The 25,321-nt window shown below is 43.6% G+C and overlaps 1 protein-coding gene across 3 annotated transcripts; it reads right to left on the reverse strand.

Annotated features, from left to right (window-relative positions):
* Positions 1-1,241: 1,241 nt before the first annotated feature.
* LOC132401887 (tumor necrosis factor receptor superfamily member 11B-like) lies at positions 1,242-20,236 on the reverse strand. Of its 3 annotated transcripts, none has more exons than XM_059984214.1 (4): positions 16,090-16,649; positions 9,152-9,524; positions 6,826-7,008; positions 1,242-2,676 (listed from the first exon to the last, which is right to left on the reverse strand). In XM_059984214.1, the coding sequence occupies exons 1-4, from the start codon at positions 16,213-16,215 to the stop codon at positions 2,360-2,362; spliced, it is 999 nt and encodes a 332-aa protein (XP_059840197.1). In that variant the 5' UTR covers positions 16,216-16,649; the 3' UTR covers positions 1,242-2,359. The 3 variants fall into 3 exon arrangements, with proteins under 3 accessions (XP_059840197.1, XP_059840205.1, XP_059840215.1); XM_059984222.1 differs by lacking the exon at positions 16,090-16,649 and adding an exon at positions 17,157-17,313 and having other exon boundaries at positions 1,243-2,676; XM_059984232.1 differs by lacking the exon at positions 16,090-16,649 and adding an exon at positions 20,071-20,236 and having other exon boundaries at positions 1,248-2,676.
* Positions 20,237-25,321: the final 5,085 nt, after the last annotated feature.

Raw genomic sequence — 25,321 nt, forward strand, 5'->3', positions numbered from 1 at the left:
GTAAACACGGATTGGGACAGGCTGTTTTCCAGCAAAAGTGTAATTGGTAAGCGGGAGGCCTTCAGAAATGCAATTTCAAAGTCTGTATGTTTCTTCAGATTAAAAGGCAAGGATAATAGGTTTGTGGAACTTTGGTTTTCTGAAAGATTTTGTGGCCCTGGTTGAGAAAAAGGTGGGGAATAGCAGGGATAGGCAGGCAGGAGCAAATGAGGTACACGAAGGATATAAAAATGCAGGAGAACTCTTGTTTATAGATATACTATGGATATATATTATGTACTATACTATAAGTCTATAGATATGAGGGAATGAAGATTAGGTCATGGACTCTGTACAGATTACAGAAGATTTGTTTGCTGTCTTGAGGCAAATTATGGTGGATAAATCCGCAGAGCCTGACATGCTGTTTCCTTGGACAGTGTGTGAGGCTAGCACAAAACCTGCAGGGGCACTGGCAGAGATATTTAAAGTATCCTTAGCCACGGGTGAGGTACCAGAGGACTGGAGGATAGCTAATTTAGTTCTGTAGTTTAAAAAAGGCTGTAAGAGCAAGCTAAGAGTTTGTGATTGTGAATCACCTCTGTGAGGAATTTGTATGTTCTCCCTGTAGGAGCCATATATTCTGTGTTGTGTGTTTATTCTGCTTATTACGGTAAATAGTCACATTAGTGGGGGCATGGTAAAAGCAAAAGGAATATGTTTTGTGTCCTTGCTTGTTTCATGGCAGTTTGTAGCTTGGGACAAACCTTTGCTGGCCACTTAATATCACTTCAAAATTGTATGTTCCGTAAGTGCTAATAAAGGACTAAAATAAGGAATTTAACTTTCAGAGCAATCACTTTCATTGGAGCTGAGTGTGTGTCACACAAGTTTAACCACTCTGTCTGGGGTTAAGACGATAATTGATTTTGGCTCAATGTTTTTGTTGTTATACTCCCTGTGACCACATACATTTCCTTCCACTGATTAGTTAAATGCCCAATGATTATTGCATTACTCATGTAATAAGATCTCCTTATTTTTAATTAATTCTCTCCTTAAATGTTCTGTTTTTGCTTTGGGGCTTATACATTATTACTATCTATGACTGTTATCTCTCTGATCTTTATCTACGAGTGGTGCATGCCAGCTCGATTGCAAAATTTAAGTGAAGTTTGGACGGTGCACAGATGGTAGGCGTGTGGAGAGTTGGGCAGTGCAGGGGCAGGTCAAATGAAGTGGACAGTCTAAACGGTTTGGCACAGACTAGACGAGCCCAAGGCTGTTTCTGCATTATACTTTTTGATGACTCTAGGCTGCCAAGGTATTGATGGAAGAAATTAAATCTATAAAAGGTTCATTTTGGTTGTCTTTAATGAAATGCGTTCTAGTCTCCAGTGTTGAATAAATATACATCATCTCAGTCTAAGAACCTGCAAATATACATATCAATAGGTATTATAATATCAACAGATATTATATTGCAGATAAACATTACCATTATATAAATAAACTAATAATTCTAAACCATTGTATAAAATTGAAAGAACCTACAAAAAAACATAAAACCTTTGCCTAACTTTAGAATGTCTTACAACCTTAGGAAACGCAGAGAACCCAAAGCCAAAAGAGTCTTGATGAGGACTCACTGTTTCATTGCAGGAGACAGAAGTCAGTTCCTGCCCAGCCAACTCTAACAAACAACAATCATATAATGATCACACAATCTTTTTTAGTGCTACATATCTGTGTATTCTGTATCTGTGGCAAATACATTAGAGGCTTTTAAGAGCTGCTTGGATGGGCACATGGATGTGAGGAAGATGGAGAGACATGGACGTGGTGTAGATTGGAGGGACTAGTGTTTGGGTGTTTCGGATTTGCTTCTTATTTGGTTCAGCACAACTTTGTGGGCTGAATGGCCTACTGCTGTGTTGTTCTCTTCTATACTCTAAATAAAGGACGACTTCATTATCACTATTGTCATAGTTGTAAATGGTAAGTTTTACTCTGTCTTTATCGTCATTATTGATGGTTAACAATTATGATCCATATTTATCTTAAACTAGCTCAAACTATAACCACAACATATATTTATTCCTGGTTAATTTAACACCATTACATATTGACCACTCATTGCTCAACAGTGGATTAATTGTTGTGTACTTTCTCTTAACTTGTCTGCTTACTCTTAAAATATAACCAAATAGCCTCCACAATTGTATAATCCTGGAAACATTCACAACTTTATCATACTTTATAAGTTTTGAACAGACTAACTCAAATGATGACACATTTTTGATCTGGAAAAGTTGCTTAGGAAAAATAAAATGAGGAAGGAATACACGCAATGGGCTTTTAAAAGTTATTAGAACTGCATTCATATATCCCATTTCCTTGTTGTTCTGGCAAAGCACTCTATTCTGCTTCTAGCTTTGAGGAACTTTTTTGCAACTTTTTTTGCAATTTTATTGAGCTTAACTTTCTTCAGAGCTGTCACTAAGTCCTCTGCAGATCTGTTTACACCATGCTGCGTCTTCCATTTTTTAAGTAAAGGCAAAAGCTGCAGTTTATCCTGCAGGATGTCATCTTGTGTTGAACCGGTGAGTACCTTTATGAGCTGCAGTAATTTCTTTTGCCTGATATTCTGCTGTGCCACAAAATTAAAAAGAACTTCTTCACACACTGAAATACCCTCTGGAAAAAAAGAGTACAAACAAGTTCTGTTTAGATTATGCTTTCCAAATTAAATATCTTCTACCAGATCAACAAAGAAATCAGTTACAAAATTACAAAACAAATGTTTTCCTGTTATTAACTCAGAAGATTCTGCAGATGCTGGAAATCCAGAATAATATGTATAAAATGCCATAGGAACTCAGCAAGTCAGACAACATCTCCGGAGAGGAATAAAGAGACTACGTTCCAGGCTGAGGCCTTTTATTCTTATTCATAGATGCTGCCTGATCTGCTTAGTTCCTCCAGCAATTTGAGTGTCTTCTCCTGTTATTAGTGTCTCTTGGTCATGAGCAAAACTAATATGTACTCTGGATCAAGCATATTTAATTTCTGTCTGAGGTCTGGTGCTGGTGGCAAATGATGGTTAATGCTATCACTCCACCTGCGATCATCTTACAGAAACATAAGCACCAAGTCAAAGTCAACTTTAGTATCAAAGTGTATAAATCAAAGTATCAAAGTATACACTACCTTGAGATTCATTTTCTTGCAGACATTTACAGAAAAATAAAGTATAATAGTAATTACAGAAAACTATACATAAACAAAGACTGTTATATAAGCAACGTGCAAGACAAAAATAATAAATAATACTGAGAACATGAGAAGATCGTCACCACCCAGGCTATGCTCTTTTCTCATGCGGTACCTCATATGGCTTGTGGTGATATGTATCTATTCTGATAATAAAATTTACTTTGAACTTTGATGTCCTTAGAAGTGAGTCTGTAGGTTGTAGAATCTATTCAGAATTGAAGTGAGTAAAGTTATTTACCCACACCATATCGGGAGATGATAGTTATTTGGAAATAACCATTCCTGACCATGTTGGTGTGGGACACAGGCTTCTGTACCTGAAGGGTGTAGCAAGAAGAGTGCGTAGCTTGGATGGCTGGTTTCCTTGCTGATGAATGTCCCATCACTCCGTATGGATGTGTTCAAAGGTGAGGAGAGTTTTGTTTGTTTTGGATTAGACTGTATCCACCACTTTATGTAGCCTTTCCCATTCTTGGGCATTGGTATTTCCACACCAGGCCATGATGCAACCAGTCAGGATGCTCTCCAATGTCTATCAATAGGTGCTTGTCAAAGTTTTTGGAGGCAAATATTTCTAAGAAAGCAGAGGCGCTGTCATGACTTTGTGGTAGCAAGGATGTTACTGGGACTTGAGGACCCGAGTTATAGGGAAAAGGTTGAATATGTTATAACTTTATTCCCTGGAGTTTAAGGGGAGATTTGATAGAGGTATACAAAACTATGATGGGTATTTATAGGATAAATGCAAGCAGGCATTTTTCAGTGAGTTTGGGTGCAACTAGTACTAGAGGTCATGGATTGATGGTGAAAAAGGAAATGTTTAAGGGGAATATGAGGGGAAAATTCTTCACTCAAAGGGTGGTGAGAATGTGTAATGAACTGACAGTGGAAGTGATGGAAGTGACCAAATTCAGTCATTAAGAGAAGTTTATATAAATACATGGATGGTAAGGGTATCCCATAAGACCATGTCAGAGAAGAATTAGACCATTTACCCCTTCGAGTCCATTCCACCATTCCATAATCCCATCTTTCTATTCTGAGGCTGTGCCATCTTCTCCTAGACTCCCCCATCATCAGAAATATCCTTTCCATACCCACTCTATCTGGGGCTTTCAATATTCGATAGGTTTCAATGAGATTACCCTGCCTCCCCATTCTTTAAAAATTCCAGTGTACAGACCTAGAGCTCTCAAATGCTCCTTCTTAAAATCCAAGTGAACAACATCCACTGATACCTCCTCTAAGACCAGAGGAGGTATGAGCCTCAGAATAGAGGGGCATCCTTTTAGAACAGAGATGAGAGGAAGAATTTCTTTAGTCAGAGAGTGGTAAATCTATGGAATTCTTTACCACAGGCAGCTGGGCAGGTCAAGTGTTTGTGTACATTTAAGATAGAGGTTGATAGATTCTTGATTGGCATGAAAGGATATGGGGAGAAGGCAGGAGATTGGGCCTGAGAGAAAAATTGGATCAGCCATGCTGAAACGACAGAGCAGACTCGATGGGCCAAATGGCCTAATTGTGCTCCTGCACCTTATGGTCTATATGCACTTTGATAATAAATTTACTTTCAGCCTTAATCCTGCACAACTTTGAGATATCGGAGGAAACCAGAACAACAGAGACAGTGTTTGATACAGCTGTCAGTGATAATTTGAAATGGAAATCATCAAAAGACACACGGAAATGAAGAACAGGTGGTGTTAACTGGGTTCCCAGCATTGCCTGTAAGGAGTTTCTATGTTTAACCTGTGACTGCCTGGGTTTCCTCCCAATTGGTAGGTTAATTGGTCACTGTAAATTGTCCTGTAGTTAGGCTGGGATTAAACTGGGAGATTGTCAGGTGGTATGGCTGGAAGGCCCCATTCTGCACTGTAACTCAATAAATAAATGAGTGAATGACAGATAGATAGAAAGATGATAATAGATAGAAACACTTCACCCAGAGTTTGGAATGGACTCGCAGGGGAAATACATGAGGGAGGTAGATTTGCAAGAGTCAAAAGGCACATGGACAAGTAAGTAGAAAAGTAAGGTTGAGTGGGATTTGGGACAAATTATGGGCAAATGGAGCTGGCTTTGATGGGTATCCTGGACAGCATGGACAGATGGGCTGAAGGGCCAGTTTCTGTGCTGTATGTATCTGTAACCTTGTGACACATGAAGAAAACTTAGTGGGTGGGAATTTTTTGCAAACTCTTCAGAGACAGGACCAGAAATCAAAACAAACTCGAGCCACAAGAGCAATGAGGCAGTAGCTTTTCCAGTTTACCACTTCACCAATCATTTTGTTTAACATTCTGCCAAAAAGTGCATGATTCAAAGCATGTGCATCCCGACAATACAAGATTAGAAGTTCAAAACTGTGCCAGAGCTTTTACTGCTTCCAACATTTTTGGCAAACTGTCTTGTTTAAATCCTGTTGTCATGGTGTTGCCACTTTATTATCAAACAGCCAGACAGATAAACATACTTTATTGATCCCGAGGGAAATTGGGTATCAAGTTGTGAACGTGTCTAAACTCACACTTCTCAAGTTCAAGTCAAGATTTACTGTTATTCTTCAGTACGTAAATGTAAGGGAGAAGAAAATGATGGTTATGCTGAATTTACTGCAGAATTAAAAATCACAATCATCATATCAACACAATAAATATAAAAACAATCCTATAACACACAATGTACAAGTAACTGCTGAGTGTGGCCGTATATACATAAGCTGATGTGAATGTAGTGGCGGTGGGATGGATTCATGGGTGGAGGAGTTGCTAGGCTTTTTCCTGGTGCCTAGGAAGCACAGTGGCATAGTGGTTTTCACAACGCTTTACAGTTCTGGCAACCTGGGTTCAATTCCCGCCGCTGTCTGTAAGGAGGTTGCACGTTCTCCCCGTGACTGTGTGGGTTTCCTCCTGGTGCTCCGGTTTCCTCCCAGTCTAAAGATGTACTGGTTGGAAGGTTAATTGATAAAGATGATGATGGTGATGGTGATGGTGATGATGATGGTGATGATGATGGTGATGATGATGATGATGGTGATGGTGATGGTGATGATAATGGTGATGGTGATGGTGATGGTGATTGTGATGGTGATGGTGATGGTGATGATGATGGTGATGTCTACTCAGGCCTGAGAGGCCAGCGTCGGGCATTTTCATGCCTTACAAGGCGCGAAATGAAAGACTGTGTGTTGTGCCACTCCTCACGCAGATGTACCGGTTGGAAGGTTAGTTGGTCATTGTAAATTGTCTGATGATTAGGCTAGAGTTGCTGGGCAGCGTGGGGTCAGAGGGCCGGAAGGGCCCGTTCCAGGCTGTATCGCCATAAATAAATCAAATATAAATATTCCCTTAATGGTGATTAGGCTGGCGCCAGTGATGCATCAGGAATTTTTAATGATGCATCGGTACTGTTGTGTGAAAAGTACACAGTGAAACAATTGGCCTGGAACTTTAATTAATATTTAAAAAGGAATTCCAGAATGTCAGTTAGCCTGGATAAGTACAATAAGACATAATGTTCACGCTGCATTGGCATTCGTAAGCGGGAGTAAGAAACCTTTGGAAATACCTTCAGAGTTGCGGGGCTGGCAGGGGCTGCACAAGTTGTCATGCCACGCCGTACCAGCAACATCCAGTTCTAAGCCCAGGTCAGTGCAATTGGTGTGTCTCTCACATTTCGCAGTGGCGGACGTCACAGACGAAAAGAAACCCGAAGGACACTTTGCACAAACGGTGTCACGTAGTGGAGTACCTGGAGAACAGGCAAAGGCGTTAGAGTTGTCCCCACTGAAATGAAAAACAGGCTCAAACAAAACTGATGAATGATGTCTACTGATTCATAATCAGACTCAGAGTCAGGGTTATCGTCACTGAAACATGCAGCATCAGGCCTGTGTATGTGTTGCAAAAAGACATATTTATGGAGCAAAAAAGGATGAGCGAGGTGGTGTGTATGGACCATTCAGAAATCTGATGCTAAAATGTACTTAAAATAATGGACAACATATTCTGCAGAATGACATGCATACTAAAGTTTTAAAATTCAGGGCAGAATCAGAGTAAGATTTATTTTCACTGAGATATGTTGTGAAATTTGTCTTGTGGCTTCAGTGCAAAAAATGACAAAAAAGTGTTAAAGAGGAATAGTGTGGTAGTGTTCATCGACTGTTCAGCGATCTGATGGTGGGGGGGCTGTCCCTGAAACATATTTAAGATTGTTCCTTAACAATGAATTCAATGTTCAAAGTTCATTAAATCAAGTAAGCTTTGTTTTTACTTTGTGGCAGGATCCACTCAGCCACCAAAGTGTGGAGGTTAGCGCGACGCTATCACGGCTCAGGATATCAGAGCTTGGGGGTTCAATTCCGACACCATCTGTAAGGAGCTTTCACACCCTCCGGGTACTCTGGTCTCCTCCCACACTCCATAGACATACCAGTTGGTTGGTTAATTGCAAACAGTGCTGGAATTAGGCTGGTGTTAAACAGGTGGGCTACTGGCTCGTTGGAGTGGAAGGGCCTGATCCGCACTGGATCTCTAAATAAATAGAACTGCAAATAATGAGGAAGGCTGTTTTGTTGAGCGTATGATTTATCAGATATATCTCAGGAAATTGGGACATTTCTGAGGGTAGCAAAAGACTAAAAGAAGTTTGTAAAGGAAAGGAATAGATTGAGAAGGTAGATCTCTCTTTGCTGTAACACCATCACACAACTTCTTCATAGACTTCCCGTGGCAACATCACTTAATAACACAGTGTCAATTTCTAAGTGCTCCTGATGACTCCAGGCTGATCCCATCAGCGTCTCCCTCAGCTTTGTCTCACTCTTTCTACCTGGTGCACCGTTTATTCAATTTCAACTCACTTTACAACTATGACTGTGTGGCAAAGTACAGATCCAATGCCATATTCAAGTTTGCTGGCCAAAACAAAGGTGTTGACAGATTGACCTAGAGGAGGGAGACTCCCTTTCAAAGACTCTATGATTGACGTTTTCAATATTATTTATTGCTTATTTATTATTAATTGTTTTTTTTTGTATCTGCACAGTTTGCCTTTTTGTGCACGTTGGGTATTTGCCCGTCTTTGTGTATAGTTTCTTAATGATCCTATTGTGTTTCTTTGTGTCTACTGTGAATGCCCACAAGAAAACTAATCTCAGGGTTGCATATGGTGGCATATATGTACTGTACTTTGATAATGAACTTACTTTGAACTTTGAAATTTTGCTCAACTGCAAAAATGAGGAGGTTTGAAGTTCTAAGTCAAGATACCACCCACACACAGAGGAACTACCTGAGTCTCCACAATGCTCGGCAGAGCAACCCAACCATAGAAAAACAAGCTCTGTTCCTCCCTCCCATGCACACACCCACACAGACAGTCTTCAGACCACAGGAAAGGCCTCAAGTCTCCAGTCTCTGTTCAAACTAGTTCAAAAGAAACTCTACAACATGTGTGAATTGAGTGTGGAATTGCTTGGGGTGAAAGACATAAATTCTCACAACAGGGTAGATTGAAGAGGGGGAGAATGCTGAAGAGTAAAGGCAAAAGATTGAATTTAGGACAAACGAGTCAAATGATTGTGCAATAAATGCTATATATACAACATAGTTATAAACACACGAGATTTTGCAGATGCTGAAAATGCTGTGTAATCCACCTAAAATGCTGGAGGACCTCAGTAGGGCAGAGACTATTAATGGAAAGAAATAAGGAGTTGATGCTTAGGGATGAGACCGTTCATTAGGACTCAGCCCAAAAATTTGACTCTTTATTCCTCTTCATAGACACTGCCTGACCTGCTGAGTTCCTGCTGTGTGGATGGCAATTTGTAAATGCATTTAAAGCTGTACACTTATTGTAGAATATTTATGTATTGAATCTGTTATACCTGGAGTTTGAACTTCAGATCCAGGAGGACATTCTTTCTGCTTCACACAGAACTCGTACTTCAAGAAATATCCATCCTTGCATTCGCATACTCTGTTGTGGTACCGATCGCATTCCCGCTTAACGTTCTGGTTTTCTTGGCAGAAAATATTGCAGTACTGACACTTCTGTAAATAATTCCAGTACTGTGTGTAATGCTTTTCAGAGCAAGGGACGCAAACCGTGTCTTGGGTTTTGCTGCAATGTGTCTTCAGGTGGGTGCCTGGAGGGCAACGAGTGCAGGTTTGGCCTTCGTGCTGATAGGTTCGTTCTTCCACATCAACGGCCTTCGCACTTGCAAAAATAAAAGGGGCAAAAACCAAGCTGAAGAACCACTGAGGAGAAAGAAAGAATAATTTCAATTATAGTGTCCGTGTGCCCTGTCAATGGAGCCCGATACATAGAGCTATTACCTAGCAAGACCCTGATCCAGCTCTACATGATGTCTCTATGAACATCCATACGTTGTCCATGTGCATGCATGCCTTCTCTAGTTATTCAGGTTAAAGTTTAAGTTTATTGCCATTTAGCCATATAAATGTATACCAACAAACAAAACAAAGTTCCTTTGCACAACACAGTACACATAACTCACACACAACACATAAAGTAATAAATTAGTAGGTAATAAGGTGTTTTCAGACACAAGTTAAAAAGTAAACAGTAAAACTCTATGGTGCTTCATATGGAATCCAGGCCAATTGAACCCAAAGATATAATGGTAGAATCCTCCAACTGTGCTGGGATGAAAATGAAGCTTACCAAATTTTAAAAAGGAGAACTTTAAAACATTGCTATGTGAGAAGGAAGCGTGGACAAGCGATAGAAAGGCAGCAAACTACAGAAACTAACTAAAGAGGAATTACTAAACTGTTAAAAGAGGAATTAGTACCTAGTATCTCTACCATACTTACTGGAAGTCCTCAGGGTGAAACACCTGAAGGAGAGATGATATGGATAAAAGGTTTATTGAAGCTACGGTTTTAAAGAGCATCAGCTATAACGAGATGATATCAAGATAACATGTCCAAGATCTCTCCCATGTAACTGGAAATTGGTTCCGTTAAAATCACACCAAGCGATCTGGTCAGATTTCTTTCATGTGAGGATCATGAGTCGACTTTCTGTGGATTTCATCCAAAGAAGCAAGAAGGCGTGCCACCCAAGATCGATGAACCAACGTGGAAACAAAATGTTTCAAGATGTAGAGGATTTAATATGGCTGGATGTGTAAGTTTATTTTTCATTCAAAGGATGTGAATTTGTTTTTGTGGAAGAAATGAATATTTTTGCAAAGACTTTGATAAATTACTGAATGAGATTTACTTTGTTTAGAAGTTGTGATGTTGGAGCACTGTCGTGAAAGGAGTTAAGTTATAGGTACATGGGGAGGGGGAGGGGGAGGGGTTTAGTTGGAATTTGAAGACAAACTGACTTGAAACTAAAACTGAAGTTAACCATTATACTTAAAAATAGGAATTCAATGAGTTACCTAACTAACTAGGGATAAATATAAAGAAAAATGTTGATCTGTAAGCCTTTAAATAGGGAATAATACTAGATCTAATTAGTTAGAGAAACTGGAGTACCTCTAAAAATGTGTGTTTTCTGTTCGCTGCCTCTTTCCGATAGCTAGAGCTTCTGAAGGCCCACTTGCACCTAGTTGCAGAGTGATTCCTCTAAGAGATGCTTGTTAGCCCCAGTTTCAGCAACTGCACTTTGCTTTACAGTCAGTGTCAACGCTGCCTCTAACCGCTTTAGGTAGGCAGACAGGTTTTCACCCATGTTCTGTACCATGTTCGTGAATTTGACGAATAATTCATCACTGCCTCTGTGGTGGAAAAAGCTAAATCTGTGAGTTTGTATGCAAGTAGTAGATGTAGCTCCAGGGCATATTGACCTGATGATGTCAGAAGCTGGTGGAAGAATACTTGCACATGTTTTCTGCGTTCAGTGGAGATCAGACACTTGGTTTTTGCAAGAGAACCCCAGCACAAGAAGCCTCATAACCCACCTCATTAGGTGGACGAGGGGTTCTAACAGAAAAAATTCGGAGCCTTACTGGTGGATTTCCATGAGCCATCAAGTCATTACTGCACACAATGTGCTCCACTATGACTCTCTGAATACCCGGAGGGTTTATATCACTGGGAGGGAGGGATAGAAACATAGAAAACTTACAGCACAATACAGGCAACACACACAAAATCTGGTGGAACACAGCAGACCAGGCAGCATCTATAGGGAGAAGCACTGTCGACGTTTTGGGCCGAGACCCTTTGTCAGGACTAACTGAATGGAAAGATAGTAAGAAATTTGAAAGTAGGAGGGGGAGGGGAAAATGTGAAATGATAGGAGAAGACCGGAGGGGGTGGGGTGAAGCTGAGAACTGGAAAGGTGATTGGCAAAAGGGTTACAGAGCTGGAGAAGGGAAAGGATCATGGGATGGGAGGCCTAGGGAGAAAGAAAGGGGGAGGGGAGCACCAGAGGGAGATGGAGAACAGGCAGAGTGATGGGCAGAGAGAGAGGAGAAAAAGGAGGGGGGGAAACTAAATATATCAGGGATGGGGTAAGAAGGGGAGGAGGGACATTAACGGAAGTTAGAGAAGTCAATGTTCATACCATCAGGTTGGAGGTTACCCAGCCGGTATATAAGGTGTTGTTTCTCCAACCTGAGTGTGGCTTCATCTTGACAGTAGAGGAGGCCATGGATAGTCATATCAGAATGGGAATGGGACATGGAATTAAAATGTGTGGCCACTGGCAGATCCCGCTTTCTCTGGTGGTCAGAGCATAGGTGTTAGCGAAACAGTCTCCCAGTATAGAAACATAGAAAATAGATGCAGGAGTAGGCCATTCGGCCCTTCAAGCCTGCACCGTCGTTCAGTATGATCATGGCTGATCATCCAACTCAGAACCCTGTGCCTGCTTTCTCTCCATACCGGCATTCTCTATATACCGGCTAGGTAGCCTCCAACCTGATGGCATGAACATTAACTTCTCTAACTTCCATTAATGCCCATCCTCCCCTCCTTACCCCATCCCTGATATATTTGGCTTTATGTAGTTTATTTAGTAAATGAACTACAGTTCATTTACTGTAGTAACATACCTGACTTACGTCCTGCTAGACTGTATGTAACCAGTTACAGATGGCTAGCCGCTCTGTCAGTCTATAACTTTAAGCTGCAAGGCAGGCCCGGGAAGCTGCACAATGATGCTGACGGGTTGTCCCGATGACCACATGGAGGCCTATCAGATGCTCTCACATCCCAGAAGGAGCGGGAACGCACCTGGAAGTTTACTGAAAGTCATCTGACGAACCCGGGTGCTGCGGGTGAAGTTAGAGCCGGCGTTGTGCAAGTTGTACATGGGAGTTCTCTTAGCCATCAGAGAAAACCTGCTGCAGATGTCGCCACTGCACTTGTTGGATCTTTAATGGTGCTTTCAAGTGCTATACCGGTACCGGACAATTACACACAAGAAGATCAGTGTGGGGGACTACCAGTCATTTCTCATCTCTGAAATTACAGACTCCAAGTTAACCGATACTTGTATTAGGGAAGCCATCAAGCAGACAAAAACTGGTGGGGTGGAGGGGGGGGGGGTAGAAAACAGTCCTTTCAGTGAGAAACACAATCCCAAGACCATGTTCTCAGCGAATGGGATTGTCTAAAGCTAAGAGATGGAATTCCCCACAGGAAAAGATTAACTGCCGATAAAACCACACCAGCTTGTTTTACCTGGGAAGTTTCAATCTGAGGTAGTTCACATGACTTTGGTCACATGGATATTGATCGTGCCCTGGATTCAGTCAGAAGCCGATTCTATCGGCCCAAGATGGCTGCTGATGTAGAACGCAAGATGAAAACATGTGGGCGATGCGTAAGAAGAAAGACCTTACCTGAGAAAGCTACTCCGCTAGTGAATATTATGACTACTCAACCCTTGCAGCTGACCTGCATGGACTTTTTTACATTAGAACCTGATCAAAGTAACACAAAAGATGTGTTAGTAATAACTGATCATTTTGCAAAATATGCTTTGGCTATTCTTACACCTAACCAGAAAGCCAAGACATTTGCGAAGTGCCCATGGGAGCATTTCATCTCTCATGGTTATCTCGAGCACCTGCACAGCGATAGAGGGCCGGACTTTGAACCCAGCTTGACTAAAGAACTGTGAGATAGCTGGAATTCAAAAAGTCAGAACTACACCATATCATTCCAGAGGAAACCCTGTCGAGAGGTTTAACAGGACCTTCTTAAATATGTTAGGAACCCTGGAATGAAAAGTAAAACTCGTTGGCAAGAATTTGTGAAACTCCTAGCCCATACTTGCAATTCTACTAGAAATGACATGACTGGATTCAGTCTGTATGAATTGATGTTCGGGCAACAACCCAGACTCCCAGTTGACTTTGCTTTCGGACTACCATCGGAAGACAAACATGGTACATCATACTCTCAGTATGTACAAAATTTGAAATTCATCTTGAGCAAAGCTTCAAGATAGCAACAGGGAAAATGGCAGACCAAAACAAGACCAGCCACGACAGACATGTAACAGCTTCAGAGTTGAAACGAGACCAAGGGTCTAGGCCTAAAGAGTGGATGGTGCTCTTTTCCATAGATGCTGCCTGGCCTGCTGAGTTCCTCCAGGATTTTTTGTGTGTTGTCAGTAAAGAATGTGCACTTACGAGGTTAAAAACAAACTTGCCGATAAATGGGAAGAAATGGTCTATGGAGTGTTGAGCCAAGCTGGTGATCTGCCTGATGATAAGGTACATCCTGAGAATCTGTCTGGACCTATACAAACATTACAAAGGGATCTACTGCTCCCTTGTGGATTTCTTCCTTCTGAAGACGTTGAACAACTTTCTTCTGTCCCTGTTCGCAAGTACAGAACTCTCAGGAGCACGAAGAATGAACAGTGGATTGAAGAGAAAGAAAACCCAATTGACTCTGAAGAGAATAAGGCTTACTACCTCAGACCAAGACTTGGCATTGTAGATGAAGCTCCTAAGAGTCAGGAAACCAGTGAGCAGTTACACCAAAGAATTGTGGGCTCCAACCCAAGCCCAGATCAGCCACTTACAACCTCTCCTGCTGCAGACCCAGAGCTGGTATCCCAAAGAAATGAAAGTTCGGATGTAGTGGAATCTACTGCAGTAAATAACTTACCTGTCAGTTCTGAGGAAAACCCTGTGGAAGAAACAACAAATGAGGAAATGCGTCATCAGTGTATTCTACCCGAGTAAAGAAGCCTGGAAATTTCATCAATCTCAGATGAGTCTGAGATTCAACGAGAGAAAGAGACTCGTGATAAAGTGTTGATTAGAAAACAAGTGACAAATGAGAATTCTCACAAAGAAGAGCCTGAGCTCAGAAGGTCTTCTCAACACAGGGAAAAACTTTGGACTCTGACATATCCTGAGATTGGAAATAATTTAATTCAGTCCCCTTTCCAAGGCCTGCGTTCAGCTTTTGTGGAGTCTCTTCCAGATTTCAGATATGTCAAGCACCCAACCCCATTACAGTGCAACCTGTACCTGTGTGCAAAAGGACCTGCATAAATTCAAAGGGGAGTGGGTGTAAGCCAGGTCAATTAGATACAAAAATGTAATGTTAGAAAGCTCCACCTGTGGAGGGATAAAAACGAGGTTTACCGATTTTTAAAAAAGAGAACTTGATAAAAGTGCTATGTGAGAATGAGGCGTGGCATCTGTACCCTGCTTACTGGAAACCCTTAGGGTGAAATCCTTGAAGGAGACACGATATCGATAAAAGATTTATTGAAGCTACAGCTATGATAAACTTCAGCTACAGCGAGACGATGTCGGCAGAGAGTCGTGTCCAAGATCTCTATCCTGTAACCGGGAATTAGTTCTGTTAACTCGTACCAAGGGATTTAATCAGGGTTTTTTGTGTAAGTATTGTGAATCGACTTTCCGTGGATGATCATCTATTTCAGCCAACGGACCAAGGAAAAAGAATGTGAGCCATGGAAGAACCAGTGTGGGAACTAAATGTTTCAAGACATAAACGATTTAGTACTGTTGGATGTGCAAGTTTATTTTTCATTGGGAAGATCTGAATATGATTTTCTGGAAGAACAGATTATTTTTGCAAAGACTTTGATAAGCTACTGAATGAGATTTACTTTGCTTAAAAAGAAAGGTTTACTTTGTTGCAGATTTATCGCGAAAGGAGTTAAGCTATTTATGTTTCTGGGGTTTGAATTTGAATTTGAAAACATGCTGACCTGAAACTGAAACTGAAGTTAACCACGATACTAAAAAATGGGAATTCAATAAGTTTCCTAAATAGCTCGGGCGAAATATGAAGGCAAATTTCCGTCTGTAAACCTTTCAGTAGGGAATAACACTGATCTAATTAACTGGAGTAATAAAAGTTATTCTAATGAATCTCACTGATTCTAACTGAAACGGAATTTGGTTTTCGTCGATATCTGAGGCTTGGACCAATGACAGAATGTCGGAAGTTTGTATTCTTACTCGTGTAAATAATCGTATACATTGCTACTTTTAGAAACAACCTTAATTCTGGAAGTGTGTGTCTTTATTCGCTGCCTTCTTCTGATACCCAGAGCTTCTGGTGACTCACTAGCACCCGGTGAAGTACTATTTAATCTGACTTTCTGATCAAGAGTGCTGCGACCTCACACGAAATAAGACAAGCATCAGACAGGTGTTACACCTAGGTGGTGCTAACTTACTCTAAGATCAACGCAACTCTTCCCTCTTACGCAGCCCTCACATTTTTCTATCATCCATGTGCCTATCTAATAGTTTATTAAATGCCCCTAGTGTATCTGCCTTTACCACTGCCCCCGGGAGCATGTTCCACGCACCCCCTTCTTTCTGTGTGAAAATCGTACCTCCGATATTGCCCTGTAGTTTCTTCCAGTCATCTTCAATGTATGCAGTTCGTACGAGCCATTTCCACCCCGGAAAAAAAGGTACAGCTTCTTGGGGTAGATCTCATCCAGCCTTTGGGATGACATCTATCCTAATCCTTTGCAAAAGTTCCAGCACATCTGCTTTCTTAACGTCTGTCATGTTGTGACTTTTGACCTGAATTCCATGAAGCCTGTGTCAATATGACTAAGTAGATTTGACAACATGGACTGCCCTCGTTTCTCATCCTTTAGCTACAGCCAGTGCATGTCCAGCAAACCATGCTTTTGTTTCAAATTTCCAGTGTCTGACGGGCTTAGCTTTAAAAAAAACAACTGACAACACTGCATGTTACTAAAGCAAACAGAGCAGGATACATTACTGAGAAAACATAGAATCACAGAGTGAATTTATGAGGAGCATTTTTTGGCTCTGTGCCTGTACTCACTGGAGTTTAGAAGAATCTCATCGAAATCCATCGGATATTGAAAGGCTGAGATAAATTGGACGTGGAGAGGATGTTTCCTACAGTGGGTGCGTCGAGCACCCGAGGGCACAACCTCAAAATAGAGGGGCGTCCCTTTAGTACAGAGAGGAGGAGGAATTTCTTGAGCCCGATGGCGGTGAATTTGCGTAATTCATTGCCACAGACGGCTATGGAAGATCAGTCATTGAGTATATTTGAAGAATGACAGGTTCTTGATAAGTCAGGAGGTCAAAGGTACGGGGCAAGGCAGCTGAATCGGGATGCGAGGGATAATAAATCAGACATAATAGAATGATGGAGAAGACTTGATGGGCTGAATGACCTAATATGCCGCAGCGATAGATGAGGATAGCTTGGTCCATTAAATCTGTGATCTTTTTTTAAGTATTTAAGGGGAAAATGAGGGGGATTTTTTTTCAGGTGCGAGTGTGGAACCAGCTGCCGGCAAAAGTGGTGAAAACAGGTTCAATTGAAACATTTTGAAGTAAAAGCCGTTCCCTTCTCCGTCGCATGGACCGTCAGGGTGAGGCTTTTCATTCCAGGACGAAGACGGTGACCTACCTCTTCAAAGAAAGGGGCTTCCCTTCCTCCACCATCACGCTGCCCTCTCAACCGCATCTCCTCCATTGCACGCACATCTGTCTTCACCCCACTTTTCCGCCACCATATCGGGTTCCTCTTGTCCTCACCTACTACCCCACCAGCCTCCGCGTTCAGCACATAATTGTCTGTAACTTCTGCCACGTCCAACGGGATCCCAACACCAAACACATCTTCCCCTCCCTCCCCACCCCCCCATTTCCACAGGGATCGATCCCTACACGAGTCCCTTATCCATTCATCTCTCCCTCCTGGCACTTATCCTTAAAACTACTACACCTGCCCCTACACCTTCTCCCTCACTACAATTCAGGGCCCCAAACTATCCCTCCAGGTGAGGCAACACTTCACCTGTGAGTCTGTTGTGGTCATATGTTGTGTCCGGCGCGGCATCCTGTATATCGGTGAGACCTGCCATAGACTGGGAGCCCGCTTCGCTGAGCAATTGCGCTCCGTCCGCTAGAAAAAGCGGGATCACCTAGCGGCCACCCACTTCCCATTCCCATTCCGACAGGTTAGCCGACGGCCTCCTCTACTGTCGCGATGAGTCTATTATTCATGAGAAAAGATTGGATTTTCACGACAATGCCGGTGATAATGAACCTGATTTTGATTTTGGTTTAATCTACCTCTCCCAATAACCACTGGATGTGCAATTCAAACCAGAAAAACCTGCCTCGTCACCTGCCTTTCCCGTACAAACACACACAGAATGCTGGATGAACTCCGCTCGCCACTCAGCACCAGTGGAATGGAATAAATAGTCGATGTTTCGGACTGAGACACTTCATCGGGACTATTTGTTCCACCTCTCAGATCCTTGAACCCGTTTGCTAACGTAAATGGCGTCACGGAAAGACAAGGACGCAAAGAAAGCTTTTGGCACATTGGCTTCGTATTGAGGGCAGGAGCTGGGACGGTGAAGATGCTGTTGAGGCCAAATTTCGAATATCCTGTGCCAGTCTGGTCACCTCCCTATAGGAAGGATGCAAATATGTTTGAAAGGGTACAGAGAATTGCCAGGATATTGCTGAAACCTGAGGACTGAGTTATCTGGAAAGGTTGAATAGGTTAGGATTTTATTCCCTAGAATGTAGAAGATTGAGAGGAGATTTGATGGAAGTATACAAAATCATGAGGGGTACAGATAGGGTAAATGCAAGCAGGCTTTTTTCCACTGAGGTTGGGTGAGACTAGAACTGGAAGTCATAGGTTAAAGGTGATAGATGAAATACTTCAGGGGGATTTGAGGGGGAGCTTTTTCACTCAGAGGATGGTGCAAGTGTGGAAGTTGCCAGCGGAAGTGGTGATAGCAGGGTCCATTTGAACACTTAACAGAAATTTGGAGAGGTACATGGACGGGAGCGGTATGCAGGACTATAGTCCAGGAGCGGGTCGATGGGAGTAGGCATTGAATGGTTCGAAGAGCTGTCTATGACTCTATCGGGAACGAACACCAACACACACACACACACACACACACACACACACACACACACACACACACACACACACGAACACACACGCACACACACGAACACACACACACACACTCTTTTCAAATCTTCCTGTTCCATTTCCTCCACAGCAGCTCTAGAGAGCGAAAGGAAACGCAGCCTCTAGCATTCACCATATTCCTAAACCCCCTCCTATCCAGAGTACAAACTATAACGGGTGATTTTCCCTTCGTGTGCGAGTATTCATTCACAAATCTTGAGTAAAAGCGGGTGACGTGTAATGCTGGTGCGTTCCGAACCGGTGGGTGACTTTCGGAAATCTGGACTCCAGGGACCCCATTTGTAATCTATTCTGTGGATGGAGTGATCTCTGTCCACCAGCTTTCCGTGGCCCCGAAACGTCTCCTCTTTATTCCATCCGAAGGGTCTCGGCCCGAAACGTCGTTTTCCATAGATGCTGCCTGGCGTTTTGTGTGTCTCTTTATTCTTCTCTGCCTGAGTCCCTCCAGCATTTTGTGTGCGTTACTCATTATATCTTGATGTGTTTCACGGCACCATCCCCCTGTTGCAACTATTAACAATCTTCGGAGGACCTGCTTCCCCACCATGCAAGGAAGATTAACCCCGTAGCACAGGAACAAACCACAGTACTGTACCGAACCAATTAAATGGTGAACTAAAGTAATTCGTTCTGGCTACGCAATGCCCAAATTCTGTCGTTTCCTCACACCCACGTGCCCATCAAAACGCCTCTTACAAGTCTCTAATGTATCTGTCTTTCCCACCACCGCAGATACCCACCACTCTCGGTGTAAAAAAGACTTGCCCCTTCGTATCTCCTTTGAAATTTCGCCTCTCACCTTAAACGCATACCTTCCGGTATTAGGCATTTCAACCCCGGATAAAGGATATCGTCTGTCTACTCTACCTAATCTTTAAAACGTCTGCCAGGTCTTCCCTCAGCCTCTCCAGAGAAAACAGGCCCAGTTTGCCCAAGCTCTTCTTTACAGCGCACGCGCTCTGATCCAGGCAGCATCCTCGCACTCGCGCACAAAATGCCGGAGGAATTCAGCAGGCCAGGTGGCATCTATGGAAGAGACCCTTCATCAGGGCTGGAGGGAAGATTTAAGCTCCTTCAGCATAGGTTTCTGCAGCAGTGGAGTCACCAAGACGAGAAAATCTGCAGATGCTGGAAATCCAGAGCAAGCTTTGTTCTTGCAGCATTTGCAGATATTCTCGAGTTCCCGGTAAACCTCTTCAGTACCCTCTCCAGAGCCCCCACACCCCTCCTATGATGTGGCGAAGGGAAGATAAAACGGAACTAATTGCTGAGAAACAGCAATTTCTGTTTGAATTGCCCTTGTCACTGACGCAAGCGCCCGCGGCGCACAGCGCCTCCGCGTCGGCTCGCCGCTCACCTTGCTGCCCGGCATCTCGGCGGTGTTCGTGATCGGCGGTCCCCAGACGCGGCGGGCTCCAGCGCTCGATGCATCTTTGGCCGCGGAGCCCGCCGCAGTTTAAACCCTGTCAAGTGAGCGGGGAAGTTCCCATATTTGCGGGGGCGACCTTGCACCTATGTCGTAATACCTATGACTCGGATCGGAGCTGACTCTCGTGCAACACCAGGCGGAGGCACTCTCTGCGGTGGGTCCCACCCCCACTCCCCCATTTCAGGTCCCCCTACATACATCACTCAGCCTGGCTATACATTTCTCACTGCTCGCAAAACAAAATGTCAGAGTCAGTGAAAAGTACAGCGCAGAAACCGGCCCTTCGGACCATCTAGTCCATGCCGAACCACTGAAACTGCATATTCCCTTCGACCTGCACTTGGACATAGCCCTACTATCCACAGATAGACAGATACTTTGTTGATCCCAAAGGAAATTACAACGTGACGGTAACATTGCAAGTGTACATATATAAATGTTAGAAGAGATATAGAAAGAATTAAAAAAAAAAGTTACCACAAGGTTCGTCCATCGTCATCAATTAAGACCTCGACACCATTTTTTTTAATGAGTTGCTAGCTCGGAAACGCTGGAAGAACTCAGCAGGTCGGGCAACATCCGTGGAAACGAACTCAACGATTCGGCCGACCTGCTGAGTCCCTGCAGCTTGTCGAGTTGCCAGCTCGACGCTCAACCCAACACCGATGGAGAGTGTAGGGAGCCAGGCAGATTCGAACAGAGGGCCTCTCACCCCAAAGTCCAGCGCCGATGCCACGTTACCACCAGCCGGTGAGATACTGTCGAGACATTTGGATTTAAGTGAGGGAGAGTTGCGCAGCATCTGCCTCACTCTCTCTTCCCAATTCCCATCTGGATCCAGTGGCAAGACAAGACTTGGGACGGCTGGAGATGCGACTAGGCGCATTGGATGACCGACCGGGATGTCTTGGATGTCTTGCGGGTCTTGTGCTCTTCGCGTTCCGCTACGCCTGCAGAGACCGCCTTCTTGACCTTCCATTGTTCTCGTCCGCTCAATCCGCCGGAGTCTGTCTTCACATGCTGGGATAGACAACTCCCCTCTCTCACCCAGGGTTTGACCCCGTCGCCTATCTTTACCTGGTTTAAGCCGGCTTGTCGAAGCCGGTGTGGCCGCTGTCTCATGCAAACAGCTACGAGGAGCCACAGGTGAGAGCTGAGTGCCAGGTAGGGACCAAAGGCGGACACACCGCCTGAAAAGGACGCGACATGTTCCCCCACCAGAGGTGCAACCCCTCCCTGACAACCCATACACTCCAAGTTACCACAAACAGTCTAAAAGAAGGGGGTCATCACCTCCCCTGCTATAGGTTGGCCCATTATAGGGCCGAAGAGCTTAGAATTGATCCCTTGCTGGTGTTGCCACCTGTAGCGTTGGAAGATCGAGACAACAGGAGTGGCTGTCGGAGGTCTGTGCACTCTCTCTCTCTTGCTCTCTATTGATGGTGAGAGAGAGTTTGTTGCTGCATCTCGAGTTGGAGAACCTGGGAATAAGAGCAACACTGCAGACACAGCAAAACGGCGAGTTGTTGCTTTGTCTTGCTCGTCTCCTTTGTGTGTGTTTGTGTGTGTGAGAGAGAGGGAGAGGGAGGGAGAGAGAGGGAGAGGGAGGGAGAGAGAGAGAGAGAGAGAGAGAGAGAGTATTTGCAATCCATCTTCAGCTCTGAAGTCTGGCTAATGTTAAAATTAGCATTTGCATTATAGCATAACTCTGGAATACGTCCTAACACAGGTGACAGATCAGGCTAGTCTTGAACGTCCATTCCCCCTCAGAGATGCTGCCTGACCTGCTGATTTCCTCCTGCATTGAATGAGTTCTCCAAATTGCCTTTACAGAGGCGCAGTCATTGCATCGTGTCCTGGTGTGGAAATGCTAAGTCCCCGAATGGAACGTGTTACTGGAAGTGGTGGATACAGCCCAATCCAATGCAGGTGAAGTCCTCGCCCCCACTGAGCTTACCTACAAGGAGCACTGTCACAAGAAAGCGGCATCCGTCACCAGGGACCCCCACCATCCAGTCCATGCCCTCTTCTCACTGCTCTCATCAGGCAGGAGCTGCCTGAGCCTTCAGCCCCACTCCACCAGGTTCAGGAACAGCAATTACCCTGCAGCAGCTAACTGCTAAACCAGCATGGATAGCTTCTCTCACCTCAACTCTGAACTGATTCTGCAAACTATGGACTCATTCTCAAGGACTCTCAGACTCATGTACTCAGTATATTCTTATTTTTTATTTGCCTTGTTTTGCCTTCATTTGCATATTGTGTTTGTCAGACTCTGTTTATGTGTAGCTTTCATAATTTCTATCCTTTTTTTTATTTTCTTCTAAAAACCTGAAAGAAAATAAATCTCAAAGTAGGATGTAGTTAACGTACATGTGGCTACAATTAATTCCATTAATTTATGTTCCATATTGCATGACGTATGCAAAATTGATCTTTTCATGATTGTGATTGTTCTTGGAAAATGTTTCTACGCAAGTGGTTTTCAATTGCATTCATCTGTACGCTGTCTTTACCAGACGGGTGACCTCAGCCATTATCAATTCTCTTCAAAGACTGCCTGCCTGACATTAGTGGTCACATAACCATGACCTGTGATATGCGCCGGGTGCTCGTAGACTTCACGTGATCCTGTTTGGGGGTGGGGAGGGGCTAAGCAGGTGGTACACCTTGCCCAAGGGTAAACTGCAAAGCAGTGGAGGGAAGGAGTGCCTTACACCTCCTTGGGTAGACACCTATGACTCCGCCCCACAACCCAGTATCAATATCAATTATATTTTCCTTAGTCAACTTAAATCATCCTAGTTTTGGTAAGTATTCGATTAATCAGAAGCAGATGAAAAGACTCTTAACAAAGCTTATAAACCATCCTACCATGAGCAAGCCCAGCCCAATCACCTAAGGCAGCCCAGGTTATAAGGTAGCATAGTGCTCTAACAGGGCCAGTGATTACTGGTTGGGGTTAAATACTGCCGCTGTCTGTAAAGCATTTGATATATTCTCCCCATGGCCACATCAGTTTCCTCCGGCTGCTCTGGTTTCCTCCCAAGTTCCAAAGAGATAGGGTAATTGGTTACAAGGGCATGCACAGTCTTGTTGGGTGGGAAGGGCCTGTCACCCTAAATAACCATTCTCTTTCAGGTACATCAATGTTCTCACTATCCTCACTTGGAGAATTACAAGAAAAGATGTGCTGACATTGGAGAGGGTCCAAAGGAGGTTTACAAAGATTATTCCAGAATTGAAAGGCTTGTCATATGAGGAGCATTTGATGGCTCAGGACTTCTACTCGGCGGAATTCAGGAGAATGAGAGACGACCTCATTAAAACCGATCGAATCCTCAATAGAGAGGATGTTCCTATGGTGGGAAGGTCTAAGACCAGAGGACACAGTCTCAGAATAGAGGGGTGTTTCATTTAGAACAGAGATGAAGGGGAGCTTCCTTAGCCAGTGACTGGAGAATCTGTGGAACTCGTTGCCACAGGCCGCTGTGGAGGCCGAGTCATTGGGTGTATTTAACACCGAGGTTGACTGATTGGTCAGGCAGGAAGGGAAACAGGGAGAAGGCAGGAAATTGGGGCTGAGAGGAAAATGGTCTTATGGTCTTACCCACCCACTCTAGGGATAATTTCCAGCAGTCAATTAGTGCCAGGAAATAGAAGCAGCACAAGGCATTCCCCAATGTTACAGTGAAAACAGACAAAGTCCCATCAAGCACCCCCTGAGACTGTATCAAACCAGGGTCACTGGAGTTCTGAGAAAACAAGGCAAACATATCACCTGTTACGATCTGTCCCAATACCATGCTCCCGTTCTACCTGACACCCCTTGGTGCTTTTTTTGTCTGGAGATCTATCTATCTGCTCTTTAAATATATCTAGGAAGTATTTTTATGTCTTCTTCTGCCTTTTACCGCAGCGATATCTTCAGGTTCACCACCCTTGGCAGGCCTTTTTCCACTGAGGTTGGATGGACGACAACCAGAGGTCGTGGGTTAAGGGTGAAAGGTGAAAAGTTTAAGGGGAGCAAGAGGGGAATCTTCTTCACTCAGAGGTTCGTGTGAGTCTGGAACCAGCTGCCAGCACGAGTTGGTGCAAGCGAGCTTGATTTTGATGTTTAAAGTGGGTTTGGATACGAATATGGATGGGAGGGATATGGGGGGGGGGGTGGGGTCAATGGTCACAGTTTAAATGGAATAATGGGCTGAAGGGCCTGTTCTTGTGCTGTACTTTTCTATGACTCTGCATGAAGAAACTGTTCAGCTCTGTGCTAAGTGTCTTGACCCATATCATAGCCCACTGAACATGGTACAGGCCCTACGGCCCATGATATAGTGCCGACCATTTAACCTTCTCCAAGATCATTCTAACCTTTCCCTCCCTCATAGCTCTCCCTTCTTCTATCGTACACGTCTCTTAAATGTCCCTAATAATATCCGTTATTATCAACATAAACTTTATTCCTTTTAAAAAGATATTTGCAAAACTGTGCATCAATCATTCTTACATTCATAGTTAAGGCTTTCATAACTTACTGTGGCATTCCTTAAAACCAGTAGTATCTGCTTCAATCACTATATCTGGCTCCACATCTCTCTTACCTACCACTCTCTGTCAAAAAAAAATCAGCCTCTGACCACCTCCCCTATAATTTCCTCCAATCACTTTAAAATTATGTCCCCTGAGACTAACAACCTTCATTCCCAGCCCCACTCCTCCCCTCCCATATCATGTGCTGTCTGATTTATGTAGATTATGTAGATCTATGTCTACTCTACTGTATTGGGGTTCACAGAGGTGCAGCTTCGCTTTGTCAAGGACCTAGGTTCAACCCTGCTCTCTAGTGATGCCAGTGTGTCTTGCAGTTTTTCTGGTGAGTGCGACAGTTTTTGTAGTTTTACCTCCACGGCGGGTTACTAATTTTCCACTGTCAACTGCCCTAATGTGTGGGTGAGGGACAGAATCAAAGGAATTGATGAGAATGTCTATTTTTATTTTTTAGAATTTTGTTTAGAAGTACAGCACGGAGACGTTTCAAGTGCTACAAGCCCGCACCACCCAGTTACACCCATGTGACCAATTAACCCTCTAGCCGTTGGAATGGGGCAGGGAGCCCAGAAGAAACCCACGGGGTTTTGGGATGCTTTCCAGTGCAGGTGACCCGGGTTCAATACCTGCC

The sequence above is a fragment of the Hypanus sabinus genome, chromosome 1, assembly GCF_030144855.1.
Source record: "Hypanus sabinus isolate sHypSab1 chromosome 1, sHypSab1.hap1, whole genome shotgun sequence".
In the NCBI taxonomy this organism is placed as follows: domain Eukaryota; kingdom Metazoa; phylum Chordata; class Chondrichthyes; order Myliobatiformes; family Dasyatidae; genus Hypanus; species Hypanus sabinus.